The 21,807-nt window shown below is 39.9% G+C and overlaps 1 protein-coding gene across 1 annotated transcript in view; it reads right to left on the bottom strand.

The window, feature by feature from the left end:
- Positions 1-21,807, bottom strand: part of ptprt (protein tyrosine phosphatase receptor type T) — a 721,453-nt gene that overhangs the window by 18,891 nt on the left and 680,755 nt on the right. The window contains exons 25-27 of the mRNA XM_068000862.1: positions 6,386-6,502; positions 2,635-2,789; positions 2,184-2,319 (exon numbers count right to left, since the gene is read on the bottom strand). Coding sequence (XP_067856963.1) covers positions 2,184-2,319; positions 2,635-2,789; positions 6,386-6,502 — 408 coding nt within the window. The remainder of the gene's footprint in view (positions 1-2,183; positions 2,320-2,634; positions 2,790-6,385; positions 6,503-21,807) is intronic.

Genomic DNA, 21,807 nt, shown 5'->3' with positions numbered 1-21,807 from the left:
ATGATTTTCTGACCATTCTGGTTTCTGCTATGGCTCCATTCATTCCTTCTTTTTCCTTACATCATAGGATTCTAAGATAGATCCGTGGGTAAATTTGATGAGTTAGCCTTCCTGGCACACAGCTGTACTCGATGGGAACACATGTCGGGAATTCAGGTATGGAGGTTGGCATTAATTAATTTTAAAGGACAGACAATCAGGTGTGTTGTGAATCAGGCTTCCTGCCCTCCACACACAAATTCCCGATATGCACTCCTGTTGCCTAAAACTCTGTGCTAGCATTACTAAGTCATAAAATATACCCCCTAATCAGCAGGGATGATTTGAGCAGCATGATAGTTATGGAATAAACCACTAGCTACCAATATTGCATTAATTTTAGTTAGAAAACTACAGTACTGGATCATATTGATTATATCTCTCAATATATGTGTCCATTCAGGTGAAAAGACCATCATTGGCATGTATATTGTGACCTTGTTGTTGGTTTTGTTTCTGCACATTAATATTCTGCCCATCTCCGTGGTGGTTATAATAAAAAATAATTGTTGCATTTATACAGTGCCTTATTGTGTCATTAAATAACTTCAAAGCATTTCACACAATTAATTACTTTTTTGAAGTTGAGTGGCTATTATTATGTAGATGCTATTATGTAAGTAAATGTAACATCCATTCTCTAACAGCAATATCCTAGAAACAGTAATAACATCAATGACCAGTTAATCTATTTTTGGTGCTATTAGTTGAGGTAGCCATGTTTGTCAGGTCACTGCAAGAACTCCCTTCCTTTTTTTCAAAAGTACCATGTGATGTTTAACATCTACATGTTGGCAAATGGGACTTTGGTTTAATGTCTCATTTGAAGGATGGCACCTCTGATAATACAGCACTCTTTCAGTACTGTACTGGAATATCAGCCTAGATTATGTGCTCAAACCCTGGTATCGGACTCAGACCCATAACCTTCTAACCCAGAGGTGACAGTGCTACCAACTGAGCCCAGTTGGTTGGTTGCTTGCTGCTCACTGGGGATGAGGCTGCATTGTTGGGAGGGAGAAACCACTTTCAGTCTGCCACATCATCCTCCTGGCTGGAACCTCTTTCTTCTATACCCCTGCAGATATCACAACAAAAATTTGGATGAGCAAGGACATCTGGCCCATCTTAGCTCATCCTTCCAGAAAGAGCCTATCAGCCCCCCTAACACAGCATCCAATTATTTCTTCAATAAATCTAGGATTTTCCACCTCCATTACCCTACCGGGAAGTGAATCCCCCTCTTTGTGCGAAATGGAACTTCCTGACATCGGTCCTTAATTTGTTTTTTCTTACCAGTTTGAGTCTGTGTCCCCTTGTCCTACTCTCATTATTTAGTTTGAAGTAAATTTTTTACTCCATCTTTTTCACATTATTTACTATCTTACATACCTATATAACGTCACCTCTGATTATATATTGTTGATGTATATCATGGATTCACGTTCAATACCCTTTAGTTGGGATAGAGCAATAACTTCTGCAGTGATCTCATCCCAAGTTTTCATCCTCATTATAGGGCTTGGATCCTTACGGATTGCCCAACAGCTTGATTCATTTTGCATCAATTAAAATGACCACTTCTGGCTCTCTCAAATTATATTTGGTTTGCTTGGACTAACTGATTTCACTTGTTATACTTTGGTGTGATAGTTCCTTTTGCACCTTGGGGATCAATAAGTCAGTGACTCAATTAAATAACCAGGTGTTTTGGCATATTAAAGGGATGATTTTCTGAGATTGTGCTGCCAGTGAGGAATCTCATTTGCCCGCTATGCGTATCAGGAAATTATGGGCGAATGGCCATTGATTAAAACTAAAATGCTCACGATTTTCCGATATGCACGGCTGGGAGCATGGATCCTGCTGGTTGTGGGAACTTGGAAAATTATTCCCAAAGTAGATTCATTGGACGTGGGATGTGACTGATGATATTATGTTGCAATGGATTGCAAATTCTTACTCTTTCAGTCAAAATGTAATTCAATTAACAAAATGTTCACCCTTCAAGTAATAAAACATGTGTTCAACATTTAGTACATTGATCAAAGAGGCAACCTTTACTGGAGGAATCTGAAAGTGCAAAATAAAAGATGAAATCTCAAGGCAGTGAAATCGTTATTAATAAACCATATGATCAATACCTCTGTCTGCACCATGTTGACCCTCTGTGAACGAAGTTCTCTGACACAATTGTAAACATCCACGACACCTTCACTTTCTGCCATGTCAAGCATGATGTCAATAGCAATAAAACATCCTGTCCTCCCTGCACCCGCACTAAAACATGAAAATGTTAATATAACGTTGGAAAAGCAACACACAGCATAATGCAATCTGAAAGTCCTATTATAATGCTCACTTCAGGAGATATACGCTTCTTATTTGCACAAAATATAATGAAATTCAGGAACTTTAAAAGAGTTTTTATCTTTCATTTCATGTTTTCCATTTCTTGTATTAATGATAATTTTTAATGCAGCTGCACTTTTTAGTGTAAACATAACAATGGTAATAAGCAGTAATCAAGTAACAAAAGGAAAAATGGAGAGCGCCTAAGTGATGAATAAAAAGTATGCTTGCGCTAAGACATACCTGCAATGTACTATGATGGGGCCAACATCAGTTGGGTTAAGGAACTTTACTTGTCTTACAAATCCCAATAAACCTGTTGCATAGCATGGTACTCCATGATCTGGCCAGCTGGTAAAATGGAACTGTCTAATCTCTCGAATTTCATGATTACCTTTCTATAAAGAAAAAAAGTTGACATATAAAAGAGACATGGCAATTTGTTTATGTTTTTAAATAATCTCCCCTTCCACTAATTTCATAAAATGCCCCTTTATTTAGATACATACAAGGCACATGCAAGAACATAGGAATGTACAGGACTGGAAAAGAATATAGTAGCCCATCCAGCCAGTCCCAAAGTTCATTCTGAGGTGGATTTTCCTGTTCTGAAACTGGAAATGAAAATCGGGTGGTTTCTATACCGGGCGACATACCGCCAATGGCAATTTTATGCCTTGGCAGCAAGTCGAAAAATCTACACTTTCCTGTTTTTCGCTATCATGTTTAACAAGTCAATTTTCAAAGCATTTGACATTTATGTCCTTCAGCTCCACATAAAGACAACCTCATGTATCATACGGTATTGTATTAATTAATTAGAGTGTGTGAGTGCTTCCTTTCTCTCACTGATATCTCTAAAAAGCAAATTATTAATATAGGGGTGATATTCTTGCTCATGTTGCTCTTTTTCGAGTGATAAGACTTCTTGTGTAGCTCTTCTCAGATCCTTGCACTGGTGAACTTTGAGCGAATCTGTTTGCTGATATACGGTCAGGTGCATTGCGAATGGTGCAGGATTTTGGGCCGCAGCCTTGAATTTTTCAAGCACATTATCAATCAGAACCTCAATTTCCTGGTCTATGACTTCCTTTATGACTTCCTTGTTGCTCCATTTTTACAAGCACTGCGCAAGTTGCGGTCTTACAAATAAATAGTTGGCATTTAGACTGGTTTACTGGCAATTTAGGAGTTTGAGAAATGCAAAAGTAGCATTCTGATAGGTTCAATGCACTTTTATTAACACTGACAGATTTGAATTGTACAAAAATTTCAGAAGCAAAATTGTGCACATCATCCATTGGATTTGGGTTTGTTATTTTCTGCAATATTTGGGCAATCAGCCATTAATTTGTGAGACGAGTTTACCCCCAAAGTTTGCAATGTTTGACAAATTTGGGGAATGTTTCTGGAATATGTAAAGTGATGTCTGGATCATTAAGGTGCTTTGGTATAGAATTTAGTCCATTTTATCTTAGCTTGTGTTTATATTGCATACAATTGCTTCTATTGCTGTCAGGTGATGATTTGTGAAGGCCAGCAATGCAAAAACGTTATTGTTAGGCAGAGTGCACAGTCAGTCCACAGCCAAGGCAACATGGTGTTATACGGTGTCGAGAGCCAGTAGTGGTAGATGTTTAGTTTTTCATCAGTCGTGCTGTGCCTCCAGCATTGTGGGGAATATCCCTTTATTTAGGTAGCTCACTGTGCTGCCAGGCACACTGGTGCCACCTTGTTTGTATTCCAGTGCTACCAGTGGAATTGGGCTGCCTTGAATGGCTGTAATATAATATGGTACCACAGAACTATCAATGCAATGTTATCGCCAGAATTTCATTGTCCAACCTTGGTTTTAGTGATTCAGTTCAGTAAAGTGTAACAGTGTACTAGCCTTAAAGTTACTGCAGTGTTCTTTTAATAAAGACTTGGCATAAGACTATTTATTTTAAAGTCTCTTTATTGGTCCCTGTTCTTCTAGAAAATTATCCATGTACCCCAGAATGCTTACAACTTATTAAAGCTTAATAACTTTCATGATGAAACTACATTATTAATGTTTTGTGGATTTATAGAAAATTCTGTATTATACATCCAAATAAAATAAAGTATCTTTCAATAAAACTGTCCAGTTCAAAGTGATAATGCATATAGAGTTATGCATCAGTCGTCCTTACATGTGACTTCTTGGATAGAAAATTATGGCACTGCACATGTGGCTTTACTCTCAATACAAAAGTAAACATTCTTTAAGAAACAAATGCATATTTGCTGAATGATACCATGAATATATTGATTACAATCAGGTTACGTCTTTCTGGAGGTTAGTGGTTAAATCGAAGATTAGGTTGTAAATTTTTGTCACTAGCATTTCCAGTGTAGATCATCACCTGGCAAGAATCTGTATTGGAAAATCAATCCAATTCATGAACGATGATTTTCCCTCCATTCAAATTAATGAAAAATTGTGGGCCCATGAATTGGGAACTCAAATGTCAGAAGCTGTGTGCTGGGAATGCTGAAGTCAAAAGTGTACAGAGTTAATCGAAATGAATGACATAAAGTGCTTGTCACTTTATTGATGGTGACATGTATAATTAGAGTCTAACCACACATATCAACGAACATGACAAGATCTTTAGATATTGGGCATGAAATGTTTTCACATCACTTCAGATTTAGGTAATCAGTGCTAATTGGTAAACATGTCTCCCTTATAAAATTGTAATGCAATATCCTTTGCTCTGCCACTGTAGGGGGGAAGGTCCTGGTATGGCACTTTGAACAAGGGTTGAAATTTATTTTTTAGTAGTAGCTAATCATATACTCCAGGTGCTAATAACTCTTGTGATGGATATTGTTCGAATGATCGTAGTTAGTAAAGCAATATTAAAGGCACTATCTGGTAGATCAGGATTGTCTAAGCTTTTGTTTTCATGGGCTACATAAGTATACAGCATGAGTCTTGGGGACCACACAGGCATGCAGTTTTTCAAAATCCTTGCATTCTGCAAGTATACACCCGAGTCATCTCCCTCTATGCAAGGTTTGGCAAAATCTGCTCTATAAAATTTAACTCCATATTCCCTTCAATTTGCATATATCTCAAGTTGCTGCTACAAAAAGACCTTGGTGTTCAAACCTAGGATTTATTCAGCAATGAGGCAACAGAATAATAAAACTCCAGCCCACAAGATTCAACTGGGACAAACCAGCAAATAAGAAATATAAAAAGCAAATGAGACTGAATCGACAGGATTTCCAGGCCTGGATTTCCAAGACTCAGGGTCTGCATGTGGCCATTTGGTTGTATGTAAGACACCCAGTTGATAAAGCACTCAGCCATGCAGACCTGATCCCTGATCTATGCCGAATTAGCTCATTTTAGCGAGAGCAGCAATTGAGAAGCTAAAATTGAGCTTGGTGCACTAGGGCTCCCCTCTGATCACTATCCATTGACTTCTGCTGTTAAATGCACACATATGGAAAATCAGGTAAGGACCTGATTGAGCTCAGCTGGTTTTCTTTGCATCCCATTGCTGGATAGCCGACCGACAGTCATTGTTTACACCACTTGGCTGAGGTACTGGGGAAATCCAGGGCCTACCCCAGCAAGGAACAGCAACTTCAGCAGACAATGGAATAAACTGAGCAAAAAAAAATCTTATTGCAAGACGCAATTGTTTGCTAACTTCAGTTGTTTCTCATCGTTAAAAGAAATTTTCTAGTAAATATCCATAAGAGGGCAGCCTAACATACAATAACTAAATATGGCATTGTCAGTTGGAATGCTCGACACAGGAACTATTACTTGATATCAGTTATTTACAGACATTTATTGTACTTCAATGCTCCAGAAATACAACATACAGAGATTAATTTTACAGTATCTATATCACTGCACTTCGTCACAGAGTTATTTTCAGTTAAGATGCTTCTACATAATTGTGGATTTTGAAACATCTCATTGTGCTGAAGCAACATGGATTTTACATACCTTTTGAACTGTGAAAGTGCGTATAACATACTCTGCTAGTGGTTCTGTCTCAACAAGGGTTACTTTAATATCTCCATACAGCTCGCTATCATCTGGCCAATATCTGCAGCATTTCACCTGGTATAGAACAAGAAGAAAAAAGGATTCTGTCTGTGAATTAGCAAGGAATAACATTCATGCTGTGGCTGCTGTGAAATATGTCTCTGTGTTTCCAGGTACTTATGAGAAGAGATCACAGCATATGAGCTGATTTCCTGTGACATTGCTCGTGGGCAGTTGGGCCTGTAGCACAGTAATGATAATTAACCACTAAGATGGAACGATGTTTATTGCGCCTGATCCTCTAAAGTCGCTGCTTAGGTGCTCTCTCTAGAAAAGTGGTCTAAATGGACACATCCTAAGGTCATTTAGAGAGTAAAGGCTGTTTGATATTTCTATAGATTGGCAGTGTCTTGTAAATCCTTGCTCCTGCCCTTACACGGTTATCAAGGTCAGAAAACTCATCAGGAATTAACTGGTTTTCTTTCTTTTTATACTTTTAAGTCTGACAATTGAAGTTGAATGGATGCACACTACATGCAAGACTTTTCTAAGTATAATATAAGGAATCTTACAACACCAGGTTATAGTCCAACAGTTTTATTTGAAAATCACAAGCTTTCGGAGGCTTTCTCCTTCGTCAGGTGAGTGTGGAAGGAGAAAGCCTCCGAAAGCTTGTGATTTTCAAATAAAACTGTTGGACTATAACCTGGTGTTGTAAGATTCCTTACATTTGTACACCTCAGTCCATCACCGGCATCTCCACATCATAAGTATAATATAGATTGTAATAAATATGACGGAAATAAACCAATAAACTACTGGGCTATCATTCAAATCAAAGGGATTAGATATCACCCAGCGGGGAGTCAGTGTCATAGGGAGTCTGGTTTTCAAGATGCAGTCTCTGTGAGCACTGATCCCATTAGGAATACTGGATCATTAATTCAACCCTCAAATGTCCTCAGATTTGGTTAGACCTTTATTCTTCAATGTTTGTAGCTTACATTAGTTTCTTTCTTCACTATCTGTAAAATTTGAATGAAATCCAAACCAATCAAAAACATTAAATGCCACTTTTTGAAGGTTATTTTTACCGACTTATGGATAAATTATGTTGTGAAGCACCTACTGACTGCCATTCCATAAAGGTCACCATCTTCACAGCATAGACAAGTGACAATAACTCCCACAGGAACAAAGACCCAACGTGAATGTTAAACAGTGTAATGCTGGCACAGTACTTATAAGGTTAAATTTAGCGAGGATATGCTACCGGTGTAGAGCTTTGCTTTACAGGAGTACAGATTGGAGAATCACTGGAAATAATCACCAGAAGATAGGGAGTGCTGCAAAGTGTCGTCACTTTTGAACATTTGCAGAGAATTTGCGCTCACTGCATGAGCCGACAACTTGTTCCATGTCGACCACTCTCTGTTAAAAGATATACCTCCTGACATCTAACCTAGTTCGATGCTAACATGACTTGTACACTCTCCCCCAGTTCTCCCTAACCAATCTAACTCAAATAACCTATCCAAATAGTCCAAATTTAATCCTTTCATTACTTTAAAGATCTCAATCAAATCTCTTCAAAGTCTATGCCTTTCTAGAGTAAAAAGCTCCAGCTCTCTAGGCCTATAGTGGGAACTAAGGTTCTTTAAACTAGGTATCAATTTAGTGGCCCTACTTTTTCCAGGGCCACTATATCACCCACCATGTGAAGGTAACAAATCTGGACACAGTATTCTAGATGAGACCTAACCAAAGTCTTAACAAGGACAGTGTAGCATTTTTAAAAATATTTTACCATCCTTGCAATACATCCTAATACTCTATTTACTTTTGCTATGGCCTTGCAGCACTGGCCATGAATCTTCAGTGATTCATGTACTATAACACCCAGGTCTTTTTCCCTTCAACAGCCTTATGTTTGCAACCCTGCATGTATACACATGCTTGCGTTAGTCCTACCTACATGTATAACGCTACATTTACCGAATCAAATGACATCTTCTTGTAATGTACTTTTCTCATCTCGGGTTCTACACAAATCTTTGTTTCATCCTCGAACTTGTGGACCATTCCCCCAACACCTTCATCCAGATCATTGACAAAGATGAAGAAGAGCAATGGGCCCAACACAGATCCTTGCGGTACTCAATAGAACCACTGCCATTAATAACAACCTCTGCCAATGAGAATGTAACCAATTCCTTATCAAACCTAACTTATCCTGCTTATCCCACAGGGCTCTAGCATATCAGGTAACCTATTGTGTGGCAACTTGTCAAAACCTTTTTGAAAATCAAGGTTTAAACATCAACTAGGCTACCTACATTCACCAAACCCAGTAACTTCCTCAAAAAAATGAAGCCAGGCTAGTGAGACATGGGGCACAATTTTAAATGGGAAAAACGGGTGGGTTGGGGGCGGGGGGGCCATTCAAAATCACAACCATTTTGGACCCGCCCCCAACCCGCCCACTACCAGTTTTCACCAGGGCGGGATGAGGGGTGGGCGACCAACCTTCTCCCAGTAGGTGGGTTAGTGATTAAAACCTTTCAAGGAGGCTCCGGGCCTCCATTTTTATGGAGTTTCCAATTTCAAGCTCTGAGGGTTGGGATTCCCCGGCCATCTCCTTCACGCCACATGAAAGAAGGCGAGAAGGCCTGAAACTAACAGGTAAGTGCCTTTCTGGCACAGGTTGTGGGCCCTGAGAAGCAGGAGTGCTTCCCCAGGCCCAACAAGCCTACCTGCAGAGACCCCCCCAACGATCACGGGCACCCCTCCAGGTCTCCGACCCCCCAAACCCAATCTCCGACCCCCCCACCGATCTCTGATAAACCCCCCCATAAATATTGGTACAGCTTGGGCCTCCAGTGGTGCCAACCCAGTCGAAGGGGGCAGTTAAATGTATGAGCAAATAGCTCGCTAAGCAAAATTTCCATTTCCTTGAGCACTCTCTATGACCACAATCACTTTGACACTTTCAACTTTAGTGTCAACTGTACAATGTTTATTGATAACTCAAAGGTTAAATTTATACTGTTCTAATTTACACAATAGCCTAACTGTCACAGTAAAAAACAGCTGATCGGAGACGAGCTAAGCGCATCTCTTTTGTAACTAATTAATCATCTTTACTGGCTCTTTCCCCGTAGCCCTGCAAATTTTTTCCCTTCAAGTATTTATCCAGTTCCTTTTTGAAAGCCACGATTGAATTTGCTTCCGCCACCCTTTCAGGCACCGCATTCACGATCATAACTACTTGCTGTGTAAAAAGGTTTTTCCTCACGTCGCCTCTGTGTCCTCTGGTTCTCGACCTTTCCACCAATAGGAACAGTTTCTCTTTATTTAATCCCTTCATGATTTTGAACACTTCTATCAAACCTCCTCTCAACCTTCTCTGCTCTAAGGAGAACAACCCCACCTCCTCCAGTCTATCCATGTAACTGAAGTCCCTCATCGCTGGAACCATTCGAGTAAATCTTTTCTGCACCCTCTCTAAGCCTTCACATCCTTCCTAAAGTGTGCTGCCCAGAATTGGACACAATACTCCTGTTGTGGCTGAACCAGTGTTTTATAAAGGTTCAACATAACTTCCTTGCTTTTGTACTCTATGCCCCAGTTATAAAGCCCAGGATCCCGTATGCTTTTTTAACTGCTTTCTCAACCTGTCCCCACCTTCAAAGATTTGTGCACAAAAACCCCCAGATGGCTCTGTTCCTGCACCCCCTTTAGAATTGGACCATTTAGTTTATATTGCCTGTCCACATTCTTCCTGCCAAAATGTATCACTTCACACTTCTCTGCATTAAATTTCATCTGCCATGTGTCCACCCATTGCACCAGCCTATCTGTTCCCTCCTGATGTCTATTACTATCCTCCTCACCGTTTACTACATTCCCAAGTTTTGTGTCATCTGCAAATTTTGAAATTGTGCCCTGTACAGCCAAGTCCAAGTAATTAATATATATCAAAAAAAGCAATGGTCCTAGTACTGATCCCTGCGGAACACCACTGTATACCTTCCTCCGGTCCGAAAAACAACCTCTCTACAGTTCTTTCCAAACTGATTTACACATATATTCATCAGGTCCCATTCGTGTCATTTTAAAACTATCTTTTAAAACTAAAACCTTTTTCCTTAAATCTGAAAGTTCCCAATTTTTCACATTTGAAAATTGGTCAGATTAATTGGGTACTCGAGAGTAAGGTGATAACTTAATCTTGGGGTTTCTGATGACTGTATGAACTGTATACTACTATCGCATGTCGTAACATCAGAACCACCTCAATTATGTTCCTCAGATGCCCCATTTTGAAAATAATTGTCCCAGTTTTGTTACTTCTAATTCAGTTTTCCAGGACTATGTCTAGGACAGCTTCATAGTTAGGTTTGAATTTATGTAGCCAAGTTAATCAAAGAGAGCTGAATGTTCAATATGTGATTTCTTTTTCATACCATTTTGAATTACCAATAGCGTATAATGGCTGCCTCTCAGCACTTTTCAAAATGAAGAAGAAAATTGGAAACCCTTACCAGTAAGACAAAACTCTGATAGTTATACTATCTCCCTGTTATCATTGGTGGGATGAACCTCACACTATATGCCTCTAATCTGCCTGTATGTCACTCGGAGAGTGCCAGAGATGAGTGAGCAATCTATTTAATTCCTAGCACTGCGCATTTCACTCTGTCCAGATGTTTCAGTTGGTATGGGTTATGTTACATACTACTGTTCATCATATGTAAGCAGCATAATTAATAAAAACTGCTATAAAAAGACTTATATGTGATCGACATAGAGGGGGTGATATTTGTGTACATGCAGTAAACTGATGAGCGATGGGCTGGACGGATGTGGCACCTGCCCGAAGGATTAAACAGGGGAACTGTGCAATTTTCCAGGTTGCCCCTCATTAAAATGGAGCCGGCGAACTGTCAATTTGGAGGCAGGAAATCAGCCATTTGTCAAGAATCTGCAGCAACAGCATCTGAAAGAGGAAGTGCGTTTTTCATCGAGAACAGAGAGAAGCAACATTGTAGAGCAGCAGATGACATGAGTTCAAAATCTATGGCAGCACCTACACAAGCTTTCAAATCCATGAAAATGGAACATCCACAAGCAACTGCCAGAAAAATGTATCCTGAAGCTCTACAGCAGCTGAGGGTCCCTTTAAGTATTATTAAGTATTATTCCAAATGGCTGCAACCCTACTTGTACCATCCATGGTTACTAGGTTGGGAGCAAGAACTGGTGATAGCCATGCGCCGAATGACGAAAATGGCGTCCCGCCTACTTTTGATGGGGCCTCCGGCAGTCAGGATTCATGTTCGCCTGAAAATTGGAATGGACGTTTAAGTGGGGTTAAGTGGGTGGGACTAGCAGCTGTCTCATTTTGGGTCCACTGCCACCCTGTTTTGGAGAGCCAGTGAAATTGTAACAAGATAAAAATCACTCCCGTAAACTTTTTATATGCCAGAAGTGTGAATGCTCCTTCTTAATTTCAGTTCAAAGTGTCTGGAGATCAAATTGAAAAGAAAATTGGGAAGAAACTGAGAATTCAATTGACAAGATGTCCAGAGATAATTTTCTTTTTCCAGAGATGCAAGACAGAGGCAGGTATTAATTTAGATTCACAACAGAACATAAGAAATGGAGGAAACTGATCCACTTACCAACTTAAATCATGAAAAAAAAGGTTACATTGAATGTTCAGGGAATGCAGGGAGATTGGAACAAAACCAACCAGAGCAGAATGAGAAAATTAAATGAAGGAGCACTAAAGCTAAGGGTTGGGAAACATAGTTTTCTGTCACCAGAAAGCAGCATTGATGAAAGTGAGGTGAGCTGCTCTGGGACTCACGAGTACTCCCTGATCAGAGAAGACAGCAGCAAGTGGTGTTCTGAATCCACAATAAATATGCTGCTCTAACCCCCATACGACACTGAGCAAAGATTAAAAGTTCCAGAAGGAAAGATGGAAGAGTAGGGACTATAGTTGGAATGTATTATATCACACAGCCACGGTGAGAGCAGATGTTTTAGATGGAAATGTGTCAGATATGGATAGGACCCTGCTGTTTTCTATGGAATTGGCAAATTTTCGTGTTAAAAATAAACTAGTGGTAATGTATAGATTTTTTATTAGCAGAAACCTCATTTTATTTTCAACTAGTCATGCAAAACAAAAGCAGGATGTGACACACTATTTCTCTTCTATTGTTCAAGAAATAATGCTGCACAGAGTCATGAATGAAAGTTGAGGTAAGGGTAATACCTCAAAATCATTCCATGTGTTTGTTTTTAATATATACTCTGATCTGGCTGCAGTAGTGTTATCCTATGTTTTCCTTTGCTAGCAGTGGGTGACACAGCAGACATTGACAGTTGGCAGCTCTGTAATAAACCACCAATGACCACCAAAACAATATACATGCTTAGAAATGACTGATGGCAACATTATGTGTACTTAATGCATTCACATGACATTCCTTTGTTTGCTAGTTTAATGCAGATGTTAACCAGTTATTTGTTATTTTAAACGGGTTGAAACCTCTTTTAAAATAGTAGACAAGAGAATGTCATATGAATGTGTTAAATGTCAACTATTATCGCCAACAGTAAATTCTATGCGATAGTCACTATATTTTAATACAACTTTAATTGCATAATAATTTATTCACCATTTTGCAACACTGTCTGGTTTATTATAGTTGCCCATTCTGGGTAGCCGCAGTCCTGCGGGAACTGTGATTCTACTATTTCATTTTATTCTAATGTTTAATGCGAAGCAGGTTTTTTATTGTTTAATAATGCAGAATTTGAAAATTGCACTATCCTTTTCAACCCCAGGGACACTGGGACTCTCCTTCCTGCTATCACAATTATTTAAACATTTTAATGTAATTTAAATAAAACATTACTACTTCTTTGAGAATTGTGAATAATGTACTTGTCAAACTACAGATGGCTGAATACAAAAGCTCCTTCAGATTGGACGTGCTTGTTTTAATATGTGCTTAGTATATGTCATTGACTCCTGCGTATTGACTGCCCCTGCCAGCTTTTAGTATGCACACTGGTGTCTCTTTTACCCTACCTGGTTAGCAAATCAATAACTTCCTCTAATACCTAGCACCCAAGATTCTGATCGGGCCCTGGCCAGATCACCCCATGGGCAGAACCTGATTCTGAGGGATTCAGCCCATGTTTCTCATTCTGCCATTTTCCAGTGATAGCAGAGGCTTTGGGCGGATTTTGGTCAAGGCGGCATGTCCAGGTGAGATCCCGGGCTACTTAGGGAATTCCACCCTTTATGCCCTCCAAAGGCCTCAGCTAATAGCTGGCACGAGTTCCATTGGGGGTTGATTACTTTCTGCATGAGGCCTGCTTCCTCCATTGGGAACAGAAACATCAAAAAAAGGATACGTTTATTGGGGCCCTTGCTGAGCCTCCTCTCTGTAGTCAGAGCGATCTGTTACCGCTCCAACATTCCACTGATCATTTGAGGCGGGGGCTGCTGATGTTGATTCCCAGGTGCCAGGGGCCTAACCTGCCCGGATCACCCCTTCCTTGGGATTTGGGACAGGCTCTCCAGGTCAGGCTAGGGTTCGCCCCATAATTGTGTAAGCGGAGGAGACCCCCAAAGGTTTTTGGCCCCTAGTATTTTACAACATATGTTACTCTGGTAAATAAAATAGGTTCATCAGGAATTTCCTCCGGGGTCCTCCCGATTCGTTGTTCTAACTTTGGTGGAAGGTTGTCGGAAACTCCGTTTACGTGTTTCATCTGAGGTTTTCACCGATCATCCACCGAAGAAAATTTCCTGCAGATGTGTACACAGCATAAGGGCGATCTTCGACTGCCACCCGAAGTCAGCGCAGCGACTGAGCTGCCTGCCAAGGCTGGCATCAGGAGACCAAAAACATTTTCCGTTTGGGCCTCAATTAAATGATGTCGGCAAAGCGTGGGCACCAAATAGACGCCCTGCTGAAGCTTGCTGATGTTGTAGGGTGTGAAATTTGGCAGGTTGAGCCTAGGCAGAGGGGGCCTCGCATGGCCTGCTGGTTAGGCCGCTCAATGCCTGGTATGAATGGGCGGAGTATTCGTGGCACATGCTCCACCCATTTGTATCTGAAAATTGCAATCGGTGTCCTACATCTAGCACAGGACCCCAGTTTGCATATTTAAGTAGCCTCCTGCTGGAAACAGGCAGGCGGGCTGCTTACCCATTTACAGGCCCGCTTGAAAATTGCATCAGGCAGACCTTGGGTGTCAATGGGACAGCTGAGGTGCCCCTCCACCCACACCCCCCCCCAGATTTTTGACTGCTAGCTGCCCATTTTCGGCCAAGAAAGAGGCAGCAGATAATTGAAAATTGCCTCCCATGTATTATTTGCAGCCATTTATTAGACATAGCCCGAACAACTGTATCAAATGTCTTGCTTGTTGAAATTCGGTACCGCCACTGGCGATCAACCCTGTAACAGCAATAGTTGTGCAGGTTTCTATACCCTCAAATGTTCACCTATTACTAATGCTCCCATCTATGTGAGGATTTCAGTATCAAACAGAAATCTCCCCTTTCTACAACGATTTAGAAATAACCCCAATTACATCAGCAGCAACTGACAAACAAAATCATATGCACTTATTGGTGCCATTTTTATACAATGCGTAATTTTTTGGGGGGAGGGACAAAAGAAACAAAAAGAGAAGAAATAACAGGAAAAAAATACAAAAAAGGGACTGAGAGACAGGGTGAGGAACAGAAGAGGAAGAAATGGAGCAGAATCAAAGAGAAATTATGGTTTCCAGCTAATGTTAGTCAGCAGATGAGAAGGTTCGGATAGATTTCAGGAACAGCTACCAAATGTACTGCTGAGTACAGAGCTCACCAATACAAAATATATATCAGATTGCCATTATGCTGCCACCTCTTATTGCTGGTGAGTCCCCTTTCTCATAGAATGACACATCACAGAAGAAGGCCATTCAGCCCATTGTGCCTGAAAGAGCTATCCAATTAGTCCACTCCCCTGCTCTTTTCTTATAGCTCTGCAAAATTTTTCCCTTTCAAGTATACATCCAAGTATTTATTGTGGAAAATGAGGCACTGTTCACCAAAAGGTATTGATTCACTCCCTGTGAAATGTGCTATCAGGTTTGGAGTTGCTTAAGTTCAATGTCTATCTAGGATTTAAGATATGGACACACAATGTCTTGGGGCGTTTCTGAGGCCAATGCACTTGAGACTTTGTTCATGCCATTATAATCTGAGTAAGGACAGCGTGACAGCTTTCTGAATTTGTATTTTAATTGTATTCCCCCCTCCTTTTAGCTTGTCTTGCGCTCTCTTTGGTTCCAGTCTCAGAGCCATGTGATATTACCACACCTTAAACATTCACTCCCTCCACCACCAGCGCATCGTGGCTGCAGTGTGTACCATCCAAAAGATGCACTGCAGCAATTCACCAAGGCTTCTTCAACAGCACTGCCCAAACCCGCGACCTCTACCACCTAGAAGGACAAGGGCAGCAGGCGCATGGGAACACCATCACCTACATGTTCTCCTCCAATTCACACACCATCCTGACTTGGAAATATATCGCCGTTCCTTCATCGTCGCTGGGTCAAAATTCTGGAACTCCCTTCCTAACAGCACTGTGGGAGTACCTTCACCACACGGACTGCAGCGGTTCAAGAAGGTGGCTCACCACCACCTTCTCAAGGGCAATAAATGCTGGCCTTGCCAGCGACACTCATGAATGAAAAAATAATTCCCAACAGAGAAATAAGATAAATGGCTTGTTCCCAAGTGGTTGCCTATACTGTTGTCAATCTAGTTGCTAAGTGGTGCGATTGAGAACTCCTGGTGTGAGAAAATGTGCCTGCAAACTCAGATCTTGCCACTCCATGACTGCTTAATGTATGCAAACACTTTGCTGCAGAGTCACGTTATGATAGATTTTCTTTTTTTTTTGGTATTAGTATTCAAGTAAATCACCTAAAACCTTTAAAGTAATGGAGCTAGTTGATATTTGAAACTCCTGTTGCTTTCTCATCACATCTTGATTCATGTAATCTTCCCAGCCTACCGCTGTTAAAATAAATTGACTGTTTCATGTACTGATGTGAGTCAGTCTACTCCTCGGCATGGGTTCTGTACTAATTATCCTTTGGTACCATGGCCATGTGCAAGGCACAAGAGAATGTTGGATTCATTCTTTCGGTCAACCTCCACATATCCTAAAGATAACCAAATGAATTCTGTGGCATGAGTTAATACTTTGAGCTGCCTTCACTGAAGTGATTGAAGAACTCCAGCCAGATCTGCTGGAATATCTCTTGTCATTCTAATGCAAGGCTGCAGATTCTAGTTTTCTCCAGTGACAATGGCCTGCTGGAAATCTGCCTTCACACCGAGATTACCCTAAGGAATATGTAGAACATTTGGACCGTGGAATAGGCGGCTGCACACATGACAAGCATGAAAATATAATACTGACCTTGGAATGTAAAGAGTTCAAATCCCCTGGTTGATTGCAATAGGGGAAATGCAATCTATATGTTTGCCATGGTTGAACTGTATTTTTGCAGGATGCTTTCATTCCGAATGTGGTTTAATATTATTATATAAGTAAATGGGCACGGGATCAATAAGGTGCTCAATCAAATTGTCCCTGGGCAGCAAAGTGCCACTAGAGCTTTTTGGGGGCATCAAACCCAACGGCAAAACTGAAGCTGTGGCGATGCCAGGAATTAAATGATCCGGCTACTTGACCTCTTTGATATTTCTCTATCAGTTTTTATTTCACAATATGTGGAAACTGAAAAGCTATTGCTGTTCTGAGGTTCACAACACAATTCAGAAGCCTTGGAATCAAAATAGCTAAAAAGTCTCGCTTTTCCTTTTGTTTTGCAGGTAGAGATAAATATGGGATCTTTCTTATGATTATCATCATCAGTTCAATTTTAGGGTTTAATTAATAGATGGAAAATCCTGCAGGCTGCAAATTGGATGCGCTGCCATAGTCACAATATATGTTCCCATTGCACTAATCAGGAGCGCTACACTCTAAAATATGCATGTGTGGGATTTATTTTCTCACACTGCAATAAAAACAGAAACTGCTGGAAATACACAGCAAGTTCTTCAGCATCCATTCTGACAAAGGATCTCCAACCAAAGTATTATCCTGTCCTTTCTATTTCAGATACTGATTTCTGTGCATTTCCTACATTTTTGGTTTTATTTCATTTTCCAGCATTTGTGTTTTTTTCCCACTTTGTACCTCATGATGCAATTTGTTCCTGGATGAGTGAGAACATTCACACAGAATATGGTTGGCTTCTGTGGATCTGTTTTCAGTAGGCCTGTGGAATTTAAAAGGTTTTTACAACTGTTTTGGTAAATATGACCTTTCCTAATAATAAAAAAGAAAGCCTAGATGAGGATAATAAAAAGGAAAGCCAGGAAAGGAAAGCTACAAAAACAGAAAATAGAAGGGCTAAGAGGGATTGTGAGAAAATTAGCAAAATACAACAAAAGAACTTTCTATGGACACATAAATTGAAAAAAATAGGATGGCAGAGATACTAAATAAGTACATGCCTCAGTTTTCACAAAGGAGATGGATATTGAGGTTGTGGAACCACCAGAGGTGGAGGTAGAACAGTTGATGAAGGTTATTATTCGAAGCAAGATCATACCAAAGAAGTTATTAAAAGATTATTGAAACGTAAGGTCGACAAATCACCAAGATGTAATGGATGCAGCCAAAGAGGTGGTCAGAGGGGAGACACCAAATAGAGGGGGTAAAAGGAAATTTCTTAGATTGGAAAGATGTGGTGAGCAGTGTTCCACATGGGACAGTGTTGGAGTCACTCTAATTTACTGTACACATGAACAATCTGGATTTAGGATTGAGAAAACAAAATTGAAATTTGCTGATAACACTAAATTGGGACTATGACAAATTGTGAAAGGGATAATGAAAACCTATAGGGGAATAGATAGGTTAGCAGGATGGGCAGATATGTGGCAGCTACAGTTCAATCTGAATAATATATTTTGGAAGTGAGGACAGGAAAATTAAGTACACCTTAAATGGTAGGATTTTAAATGGAGTAGAGGAGCAGAGGGACTTTGGTGTGCAGACAAACAGGTTATTAAAGATAGGAACATAACTAAATAAGTGCATAAAAATGGCAAACCCAATTCTTGATTTTGTAACTAGAGACTTAGAATTCAAAAGCAGATAATATTAAACTTCTACAAGATCTTAGTTAAGATGCATTTGGAGTATTGTGTACATTTCTGGGAAGCCAATTACAGGAAGGATATAAAAACAATGGTAAAAGTGCAATGAAGAAACATTAGGAAGTTGCAAGGGATGATGGGTTGCAGTTTTGAAGAAAGACTTGAGAGGTTAGCAGGGATTTTTTTCACTACAGCTGAGAAGGTGAATGGGTGACATGATAGAGGTCCTCAAGATTATGAAGGGTTAAGATAAGGTAACTAGTGATGGATTATTTTCACTAATTGGCAAGATGGCACAAGCAAACAAGAGGTTAGAAAAAAATCTTTACATAGAGGGTGATTAGAATGTGGTATTCTCTGCTACAAAGTGCTGTTGAAGAAGAAGCCATAGATTATTTTAAAAAGGAATTAGTTTCTTGAAAAAGAGAAATATTGACCGTATAGGAAGCAAGTAGGAGAGTAGGATTAGAGTAGGTGGCTCATGTGGAGAAAAACAATGGCTGAATGTGCTGAACTGGATGTTCTGTTTCTGTACTATATCATTGTATTACTCTTTTATACCTATTCCAGTTGTAATTCAGACATAAGTAGCTAATGGCTTGGTTTTCAGAGAATAGAAATAATTGGCTCTCAATAGGGTTAATGCTGAGTGCAACTGACTGTAGGATCGGCCTCCTAACTAAATATAGTTACTCACAGTCTGGAGCAGTGTGCATTTAAAAGCTGTTGGGTTTACCTGACCTAAGTGATCACAATTACTGTCCAACTAACCCTTCTGCAAAATCTGCAGTTTTACCTTTTCCAATGCCCAGTCTTGGATACATTTTCAGGAAAATATAGTTTACTTGTAATACCTAGTGATAATTTGTCAATAGATCTATCCAGTGGGTGGAGTTGCTTTGATACCTCCAGATTGTTTCAGTTTCAATGCTACATATCAGTTTGAGTGTGCAGATCACCAAGAGTGACCAGCTGACCTCACCCAATCCATCAAGGCCCATCTAACTCTGGATTTACACCAAGTGGCAAGGGTAATTTTTTGAGTTTGCACTTTGGTGGGAAACGCACATCCGGTATTTTGGAACATGTTGCCTACAATAGAGGTTGATCTGCTGTATACTGTCATATATAAAGTTGTTATTACATTTTAATAAAGTTATTCCTTTTCATTCAATCTTGGATTACAAAGAACCCTATAATGAATTCACAATTAGAACTTTGCTGGGGAGCGGGGAAGCCTAATTCCATCCTATCTTATCTGGACTGTGTCAGTTGTATTAGAGTAACTCTGTACCATGTGTACATTAAACTTGGCATAACATCAAATAATGGGACTGATTCAGCAATCTGGAACTTGTAATACAGCCATACAGGTAACCATTACGGTCACATTAAGTAATGCCAATTTATTATGGATAGTTTGCATAAACCTGCATGTTAGATTAGGAAGCAGACACCATCCCTGCCCTTTTACCTCAGGCTCACAGATCTGAGCACAGCATGGGACTATTAATACATGTCATCGTAGGACCTGCATTAAAACAGCTCCACAAGTTACAATCACATTAAGGATTCTGACTACAATTTCATAGATCGCTACTGACCTGCCTCAATCAAAATAAATGAACAGTATTAAGTAGTGGCTGTTGCAATCTATAATCACCAAGCAAGTTAATAGTATATACCAAAATGGTCTGCATTTATAAAAAGGAGTTCTTCTCAAAGGCCATATGCCAAAATGAAAACATTTAAATTTTACAGCATGTTCCAGTTATTGATGTAACCAGTACACAACTGCACAAATCAATTACTGTTCCCTGCAGAGAAAATAATCTGTCCAGGAACAGGCAGTGCATTAAGCCTGACTTCACAGTATGCTTTTAGAGTTCTTAACTCCAGTTAATCACATCAATTATGAATTCAATCACAATTTAAACGCTGTGGAAAAGATAAGAAATGTAAGTTATCATAAGGAAGAATTAACTGGACAGGTGGACATGACAGAAAACATTCTCTGCGGCTGGAAACGGTGAAACAAAGGATTTGGGTCAAATACATAATTCTAATTTTTACTCGACAGATGAACATCTCTTTCATTAATAGAAGTTTACTGACTTATCCAAGAGCAATTATATAGGATGTAATTTTAGGCATGTAATACACATACAACATCATGCTTAAGCAAATAACATACAAAAACAAAGGCATATAATGATTGAACTACGTTTTGCATTGTGAAAGGTCATGTCATGTCAACATACAGACATATAACATCAAAACAAATAAGAATTATTCCCTCTACATTTTGCAGGAGGCAAATTTCTATCAATTTGGTAGCACCACAAAAATTTGGAGGTGATATCGGGATATGATTTCCTCTGTGCACTAAAGGGTCAACTTTATGAATACATGCTCCTGGTATGGAGCCTTGCTTACTGGGAATATATAGTAGAAAATTGTGGAGAGCGTGTAAAGTTCACCGTATAGGGTAATGACTTTGTGATGGGTGGTGCCAATGCCATTTCCTAATCAGTTAATAGGAAGTACTCTTCTGCAGGAAAGAAGGAGTGCCTGCCAGTTTTCACAACCTCGAGATGGAGCATCCCACGGTCCTGAAGGGGCCAGTAATGCGGCCCTGGCAAGCACTGCCTTTCAAGTCGTGCCTGAATTTTTCAATAAAATAATATCCTCCTTTTAGGGCTTTAATGAGCTTTGCGCAGTGTGTGTGCACAATTAAACACCGATAGCACCTCACATTCAAACTGTAGCATCCTGGATGCATTGTCGGCCAGCAAGTAGGCCTCAGTGCTTGTCAAGGTGAGGACCAAGCATCTGATGCACTGTAGCTCTACCAAAGGCTGCATTACCAACCCTGAAACGTTCCATCCAGTTGTTTGAGCAGAATCAGTCAACCTTTTCCATTGAAAGTTGTGACGGTAAAGTACTACTCAAAAGTTACTTTTAAAGTTGTCTCCTTGCTGAGAATTCAATACTCTACTGCTGGAGTTACCAGACCATTGACTCTAATGCTTTTGTTGAACTCTACCTTTTCTGCTGCTATTAAAATGAATGCCAGATAATTAAACATAATAGGGAACAAAATGTGAGC

Source organism: Heptranchias perlo, chromosome 19 (genome assembly GCF_035084215.1).
Source record: "Heptranchias perlo isolate sHepPer1 chromosome 19, sHepPer1.hap1, whole genome shotgun sequence".
In the NCBI taxonomy this organism is placed as follows: domain Eukaryota; kingdom Metazoa; phylum Chordata; class Chondrichthyes; order Hexanchiformes; family Hexanchidae; genus Heptranchias; species Heptranchias perlo.
This window is presented reverse-complemented; position numbering and strand designations above follow the sequence as displayed.